We start from the raw sequence: 9,247 nt of genomic DNA on the forward strand, positions 1-9,247 counted from the left end.
ACACAAATTGTCATGGGTACAGAAAAGCATATAGGGTGCTTTTCAAAAAAAAAAAAATGTTCCCGAGGGATAAAAAAAATTAGTTTTATGTGCTCGTTCGACATATATCTATCATACGTAAATTGTTCTGAATTAAATTGAAATATATGTACAATGTTAATAACCTAAATATTATTTTAATGTTTTATATGAAAATCAATAAAAAAGTCATCAACGCGGGTGAAGCCGCGGGTAAAACCTAGTACTTTTATACATATAGGTAAGTAACTACAATAATGTATTTGAATTTATGAATAGTTTGAAAAATATTAAGCTTAAGGGTGCACATTACCCTTAATACTTACCTTTAAGTTTGATATGTAAGTCATTCAAAATGCAAAGAGAAATGGGTCATTAGAAATGGGTGATTTCATTCGACATAACCAAGTAATGGTGCACTTCCGGTAGAACCGGAAATGCCATAGATTCGAGAACATTTTCTTAAGGAGATTCGAGGGTTACACTATGTAAATATTAAAGAAATTTGTGTTGCACAAAAAGTAGCACCTAAGTAACTATTTGTATGAGACACAACCACTAAAGATTGGACGATGTTGTTAAACGGTGGCAATGAAACAAATTAGACGTTAAATATTAAGAGAGAGATGAAAAATAAAAAATGCTTCACATCTCTCTAAAACCGTTAAAAATCACATTTAAGGATGTTTGGGGGGTATGTCAAACTGCTACGAGACAAATAAAAATTTGGAAGAATGTTCCTCATTCAATTCTAAANTAGGGGTGAGACCGCCGCAAATTTTTTATGGGGTCTTACTCAGGTGACCACCCTCTTTCGAACCCCCTACCCCCATCCCCTTGGGGGTGGGAAGCCATCATCTAACCCCCATAACTTATGGTACAGTGGTGGGGAGACCTCCTCTTTCGATCCCACCCATCATCTAGACCTTTACCTTTACTCCTAACACGAAGATTCTGCTTAAGAATGAAATCAAATACCTCGGAGTTACTCTAGACAGAAAGCTTAACTTCAACAGACACATCTCCGTAACAAGAGTACCGCTGCAGTTAGGCTCCTCTACCCCCCTAATCTGCAGAAACAGGAAGCTCAAAAACGAAACTAAGCTATGAATATACATAGTATATATTCGCCCCACAATCACTTATGGTTCTTTCATTTGGAAGCACCCCAAGGCAACAAAATCCCTGGCTCAACTCTAAAATAAGATGGTCCGACTCCGTGTAGGAGCCCCTTAGTAGATAAGACACACGCAACTTAAACTTGAAATGAATATATCACCGCTAGACAACTTCATATAAACAAACACAGGGCAAAATTCAGAGACCACTTGGACCTACGCGAAAATCCAGAAATTAGCAATATGCTGAAATAACTCAAATAAGACAGAATCGAGTTGTATATGTTTAAAATTGAAGAAAAAAATGATCTACTTTGACGCCTTGTAGCAAAAAAACTAACTATGGAATAGGGCCAAATCGCAGGGACAACCTCTTTATTCATACAATAAAACACCAGGTCATCGTCATCGATATCTGGGAAGTCATATAAGGCAAGATATGGAAAAAGCGGGTAATGATATAAAATGAAGGAAATCAGTTTTGTATTCGCGATTGATTAATTTAGAAATTCGAAAAAAGATAGTTAAAACTGTATGTTTGCAGCATGTCTCTGTCTACTACTTGTAAGTCTGCCTTAAAATTGTATTTTGGTGTTTAAAGAAAATAAATTGTAGAGCCGCTGGACTATTAACTGGCCTTCATAAAAATACTACGTATGTATGTATGTATATAGCACAATGACTATATTTTTGTTACTTCAAGTCTAGCCCTATGTGTGTTTGAAAATTTCATTTATGTGTAGGTATAGATACTAACTACAGTTCGACCTGTATATAGGTCAATATGGGAGGGCCATAAAGCGGAGAATTANCGTGGATAGAGAAGGTTGGAAATGAAGAGATATTGGAAAGAGTAGAAGAACAACTGACATGATATTCAATTAAAAATAGGCCAGATGAGTTAGTTAGACATGTATTCAAAGTAGGAACAGGAGTTAAAAGCTGCAGATTAGATCACTGTTCGCAACTGGTTGGAGATGCAGGTCCATGTAGTTTTTTAAGAAATGCGAAGATTGGTTCATATAGATAATGGAATGAAGTGGAGATACATGTTAAACTGGTCATTGGAATAAAGATTTTAGAATGATAAGATAATACGGAAGGTTTCTGTAGTCGGAATGTGTACCAACAGTTTTGGAATTTGTAAATAACGCAGTTCTAGGTTTCTATGTAAAATGATTCATAGAAAGTTTCACTTTTTACGTACCTAGTTAGTTTTTGTTATTTTGATACATATATTTTTACCTTTAGACAAAACTGAAATCCTATTTTGAGTAGATCAGAAGTTCACAAAAATGCGTTACCTTGAAGTAAGTAAAGGCGGTACTTCTAAATTAGTTTCAGCTGCTCTACAATTTTCTGGGCAGTGCACCTTGTTATCCTTATTTCCATTTCGACAAAGTTTGGAACAATCCATTTCACATATTGAATTATTTATTCTATTTTTCACATAACCCTCAATACATGTGCACACATTTGGCATTGTACACACTCCATTTAGACATCCTTTTTCACAAATCGGTTGGCAATTTCCGGTCGAATTAGACATATCGTCGTAGCCTTTACTGCAAACGCAAACGCTCGGTTTTATGCATTTTCCATTTTTGCATCCTTGAGGACAAACAGGTTCGCAATTAAACTTGTCCACATCATCAAGTGAATATCCTACGTTGCATGAGCAAATTTCAGGAGCTGTACAAATTCCGTTTCTACAAGGTTTGGAGCAAATTGGGTCACATTTGTATTTATTTGGAGGATTCGATTGATATCCTTGATGGCACATGCAATATTCAGGAGCGGTACATTTCGAATTTGTACAAGTTGTAGTACAAATTGGGATACATTTCGTTGTGTTGGTGTTATTTTGAGGGGTGTAATCTTCTAAGCAAGTACAAACCCCAGGAGCCACGCACTTTCCATTCTCGCATCCTCCAGGACATTCTGGAAGACAATTAAATTTATCTTGAATGTCCAGAATATATCCTTCGTTGCAGGAGCATGTGTTTGGCGCTGAGCAGAAACCGTTCGCACAAGGTTTTGAGCAAATTGGATCACATTGGTATTTATTGGAAGATTTAGGTTGATATCCCTCATTGCAAGTGATTCAGGATTGGTGCATTTTCCGTTGATACAGGTTTGAGTACAAACTGGTGTACATTCTGTGGCATTGATGTTATTTTTGGAATAACCATTTAAACAAGTGCAGGTATTTGGTGCGGTGCAATTACCATTGTTACATGGAATGTTGCATATTGGTTCACATACGTATTTGTCTTCATTGCTTTTAACGTATCCCAAATATATAGATCATTCTTCTGGTTTAGTGCATGCGGAATTAATACAAGATATATATATATCTTATATAGATTTTATGCAACTACTTCTACATAAAAAGTACCCCATCCGAGTACTGTCTAGTGTACATGAAATGACCGATCCCAGAACACAGAACTTTTATTAGTTAGGTTGAGGCCTGACGCTCGAAGCTGGCGGAAATTTTAAAATGGCGTGGATGCGCAGTGGCAAAAGTAGGCAGTTTTAGGCATCGCCGTTTACTAATGGACATGCCCTTGCGGTCAGAATTGTGGTACAACAAAAGAAAGAGATGGAACGAAGTTTCGGACAATATCCATTTCTCTCACGATAGTGCGTAAGCGTGTCATGAAAGAGATAGCACTAGTCCGAAACCATACGCCATCTCCCTCACTTTTTTCGAGCCAAGAAATTATTACAAGGACATACTTTCAAGGTCCATTATTATATGTCTATGATTTTAGGTATAACAATTACAGCCATCTTTCTGCAGTATCCCTATCAGGAGCGTAGAATGATTATTTAAAAGCAGGGATCAGTTTACAAAATTAAATTAAAAAAATTACCTTATTCGGTTGGTTTTCAGGTTGTAAATATTTAAAGTTTATGTAAGAAAGAAATAGGCGTAATAATTTAGTTTAACGTGATTTATTTAAATGTTATGTTAGATAATGAGCAAGTAATAGACATACAAACAGAAGAACTAATTGTTGATGACAGCGANAGCGTGCGTGACTGAAACGCACGTCATTGTGCAATAGATATATTTTTCGTGAAGTTTTTGTGAGTGGTGCCTCTCAAATGAAAGATATACGAGGTCTGTTCACAAAGTATCGAGAATTTTCAATTTCCGCGGGTTACGTATATTCGATTTTCGATTTTTTTGTGACAGTATGTTGGAAGGTACTCATGTTTCTCACTTATACCGACAAGTTTGGTCACGTTGAATGTTCAGTTAATTTTTGACAGCTTCTTTGCTTGCACGTCTTTGAACTCGTCTTCGATTTTTGTCTGTTCCAAAAAATGGATCAAAGAATCTGTATCAAATTTTGTGTAAAAAAATAAAATTAAGTGGGCGGACGCATTCCGAATGTGACTGCGGCATATGGTGAAGCTACCTTGGACCGATGCAACGTTTATTGGTGGGACAAAATGTTCTCAAAGGACCGAGAAGATGAGAAAGACGGAGAGCTTGCCGGACGTGCGAACACGTCAACAACAGACGAAAACATTGATGAAGGGAAGATGTTGCTGAAGACCTAAACATATGGATTGGCTCCTGCCATTCGATTTTTACCGATGATTTTGGCATGATACGGATCGCTGCGAAATTCATGCCAAAATTGCTTACAGTTTTCTTGCAGGGGCGTGATGCATCATGAGTTTTTGCCACGGAATAGAACGTTCAATATGTAATATTATTTACCAGTTATGCGTAATCTGCGGAAAGCAATCCGTCACATCATCCGAATTTGTGGAAGAACAAAAATGAGCTTTTGCACCACGATAACACCCCTGTTCACACATCGTTGCTTGTGCACCAATTTTTCGCCAAAAAGAACACACTTACAATGCCGCAGCCACTGTATTAACCAGATCAGGTCCTCTGTGACTTTTTCTTGTTCCCGAAACTGAAGAGGCCCGTGAAAGGACGACGTTACGCTACGATTGAGGACATAAAGACGACATCGAAAGAGGAGGCGAAGATCACAAAGAAAGATTTTCTGAAGTGCTTCAAGGATTGGAAAAAATGTAGGCAAAAGTATTATAATTTCTGGTGGAGATTACTTTGAAGGGAACAAAATAGACATTCATGAATAAATAAATAATTTTTGAAAAATACAAAAATCGCAATACCTTTTGAACTGAGCTCGTATGTTCAGAAAATTGAAAAAACATCAAAAGAGTATGTTGTAGCACTGTCGAGATGAGTAAATGTGCAGGGATGTTTGAGGAAGGTAATCACAAGTTATAAGTAATTAAAGGTTTAGAAATGCAACTGACATTATTCATCAATCATAATAGTCACATCATGCTGTAAATTGGTTTTCGAAAAACTCAATAATTCCTTTTGATATCTCTAATCAATTATTCTATTAGCAATCGACTAACCGTCTGGTTTATGAATATTTAATACCTATCTAGTTTCTTCCAATTAATCTGCCCGTTGATTAATTCCTTCTAAAACACACTATATATTCGAAATGAATTATTTAATACAGATTCGATTCACGGTTGCCACAGTTGTTTCAAGTACCTATTCAATTCATTTTGAAAAGTATTCTACACATCATAGTATTTAAAGACCTTTATTATTAAATATTTGTATTTTGTCCAAATTTTATTAATTTACATATTACCTAAAGCGCACTTAAACGACACAACCTTAAAAGAAATAAAATTTACATTGATATAAAGCCTGGTTCACACTATTAAGCCTTACAGGCTGCGTTTCTATTTCTTTTTAATTGCAGTACATTCTTTTTGTAGATATGTACACTCTGTCGACCGCTAGGATGATTTCGATAGCGATTAATACGATAGTTTAAATAAATCGTACTATTTGCCAAACATTTATACAAATCGTTTCTTAACAGGGCTGTAATAAGCGCCTGCGTAAAAAGCCTTGGCCGCCCTTTATCATAACTCATGTTAACCTAATAATTCTGTTGGCTGCCTTTTGTCACAGCTACTATCACATCTCATATATGATCCTACGATAGCAATATTTCTAAACTATTTGACAGTATCCAAGATAAACATCATCACAACGTCATTAGTCGTATGACACCTCCACTTCTTCATATCCTGCACTAATCCTCGCATTTCCCTAAAGCTAGAACATCCCACATCCTTAACTATTTGTGAACAGTAATCTATCCTAGGTTTACCTCTACTCCTCTGCTTCCAATACGTCTCTAACTACCCCTTCATGCCTGAGAAAGAAGTCCTACCAACCTATCTCGCCTATTTTTTATTAACTTTCGTAGATTCCTCTGTTCTCTTACTCTTTCTAATACCTCGTCACTTCTAACTTTCTCTATCCACGGTCTCCTTATCACTCGCCTGTAACACTACATTTCGAACGCTTCTAACCTTTTGTTTTCCGCCGCGCCCGCCGTCCACACACACCTTTATCTTCTTGTTGAAGGTGACTCCAAAATATCGAAAGTAAATTTAATGAAGAGTTCTATTTTGTGCTTAGACGACTTAATCTTTTAATAGTTAGGTTATTCCAGAATTTTATCTTCTGATAACGTTACAAATCTGCTTACTCTGTATGGTAATTAGTTTATTGAATCGATAGTGATAGCGAATGTACTTAAGATACCTATTACGAAATCGGATAAATTATTCATATGTGTATTTGTACAAGCCTTGCAGCAATATGTATATAGCTTTTCTACTAAATAGATGAATAATGCATAATTTTTCTTTCACGATGAGTGTAAATACATATCTTGCGCAAAAAGTCTGGAAAGGGTTGAATATCTCTAAAAATACGCTTGAGATCGAGAAATGAGAGTGGGGGCCCTTCTTAAGATTGTAAAGTAATCACCTTTCTCGCTATTAGGGTTCTATGTGAGGGAGCAGGTTAAATATTATTTGATAGCTTTCCAAACGTGTCAGTATTATTTCCCAATTATAAGTGGGGTTTTTTAGACAATCAACTGTTTTCAGATTTTTAAAAAATTTTTGGCTGGAATTCTGGAAAAGGGCTTTCCACCGATCGGTATCAAGTTTTTACTACATTCCCATTTATAAACTAGATGATGTAGTAGCTTAATGGTAAGGTTCTGTTCTAATCTTCGTTGTCAAAACACATACCTATTCTATAATCTCCGTTCTATATTCATTCTTTTTTCTAATGTTCATTTTGTTTTTGTAAATAATTTTTTCTTTTCAACAGAACGCCAAATGGTCTAAATAAATCTTATTTATACTTACGTCACATATTATTTTGAGTATAATTGTGATTACAGTAGTCCATAAAATTTTGTGAACTTTTTATTTCGATACCCCACAGATTTCCATCAGGAAATTTATGAGCCAGAAAGTGCTTTAGGAAATGACGACAACAAATCGATTTCTTAAACGTGGAAAAATGCACGTAGGTAAAATGTCTGCGAAGTACATGTCTAATCGAAGTAAAATCGGAAAGAGAGTGTTGTTTGACACCCATTAAGAGGTTTTTGCAGTGATTGCCTTCAACTTGCTATTTTATTAATAGAAATTGGCTAAATTATATCTCTTTTGCGATTTTCACCAGGCACGACATTTGGAAATTTTCATGGAATTTACGAATGTGTGGAAAAGTCAGAGGATAGTTTTATTTCTACGGGAATATATTTTGATATCATCATCATCAAAAGTCTCAACGTTTTCTATAAGTTAGTTGAAAAACGGTCACGTACAGCTCCATCTCTCCATATCTGTTGTTCTAGGTAGGTTTGTAGTAATTATTCACTTGGCTATCTTCTCTAAATATCCCAATTTCTGGAATTAGCTAACTGTTTTGACGTCTAATTAAAGGGAGGAAGTTTGGTCGACATGAAACATTTTGGTATTTTGAAATTTTCAAGGAATTTACGAACATGTGGAAAAGTCAGGAGATAGTTTTATTTCTACGGGAATGTTTTTTAAACATCAAGTCTTGAGTGTCTTCCATTTGTTACTTCAGTCACAATATACTATAGTAATGATTTTCTCGACTATCTTCTCTAANAAGAGGTATTAGAAAGAGTAAGAGAACAGAGGACTCTATGGAAATCAATAAGAAATAGGCTAGATAGGTTAATAGGACACCTTCTCAGGCACGAAGGTCTAGTCAGAAACATATTAGAGGCAGAAAGGAAGTTAGGAAGTATAGAGGTAGACCTAGATTAGATTACTGCTTGCAGATAGTTGAGAATATGAGTTGCTCTAGCTTTAGAGAAATGCGAAGATTAGCGCAGGATAGGAAATAGTGGAGGTGCGTGTCCAACCAGTCTTAGGACTGACGACCTTATGATGATGATGAGTTGAAAAACGGTCACGTACAGCTCTACGTATGCATATCTACGGTCCTACGTAGGTTCGTAGTGATGATTCAGATGACTATTTTCTCTAAAGGTCTGAATTCCTGAAATTGGCTAACTGTTTTGACGCCTAATTAAAGGAAGCAACTTTGGTCGACATGAAAAATTTTGGTATTTTGAAACTTTCAAGGAATTTACGAACATGTGGAAAAGTCAGGAGATAGTTTTATTTCTACGGGAATGTTTTTTAAACATCAAGTCTTGAGTGTCTTCCATTTGTTACTTCAGTCACAATATACTATAGTAATGATTTTCTCGACTATCTTCTCTAAAGATCCTACTCTTTGGAATTGGTTTGTCATTTAATTAAAAGCAAGAACGTTTATGGACTTTTGAATAGCATGTAATGAGAGTCTTCCATAAATTAATTGAAAAACAATATATGCACAATAATGCTCTACATAAATCTATTGTCCTACGTAGGTTTAGAGTGATGATTTGCTTGGCTATCTCCTCTGCAGATCTGGTTTTCTGAAATTAGCTGACTATTATGAAAGGAAGACCTACATTAGATTACTATTTACAAATAGTTATGGATATGGGATGTTCCATATTTAGGGAAACACGAAGATTACCTCGGGATAGGATAGGAATGAGCGTATCCAATCAGTCTTAGGACTGACGACCCTATGATGATGATGATGATGATGATAATGAAAGGAAGGAATAGTGCCTTAAGTTTATCTTCGATTTCTAGGATGTTATCGTTAATCGCGCCAA

General features: G+C 35.8%; 2 protein-coding genes across 3 annotated transcripts in view; both read right to left on the reverse strand.

The window, feature by feature from the left end:
- Positions 1-9,247, reverse strand: part of LOC108739678 — a 47,099-nt gene that overhangs the window by 35,405 nt on the left and 2,447 nt on the right. The gene's annotated exons all lie outside the window — the stretch shown is intronic.
- Positions 2,209-3,437, reverse strand: LOC112905921 (von Willebrand factor D and EGF domain-containing protein-like; the record flags this gene model as incomplete). The annotated part of the gene is given in 2 exon segments (XM_025979333.1): positions 2,209-3,239; positions 3,242-3,437. Coding segments are annotated over 2 exon segments (999 nt in total), but the record flags the coding sequence as incomplete, so codon positions are not given.

This window comes from Agrilus planipennis, unplaced genomic scaffold (genome assembly GCF_000699045.2).
Source record: "Agrilus planipennis isolate EAB-ADULT unplaced genomic scaffold, Apla_2.0 scaffold249, whole genome shotgun sequence".
Taxonomy (NCBI): Eukaryota; Metazoa; Arthropoda; class Insecta; order Coleoptera; family Buprestidae; genus Agrilus; species Agrilus planipennis.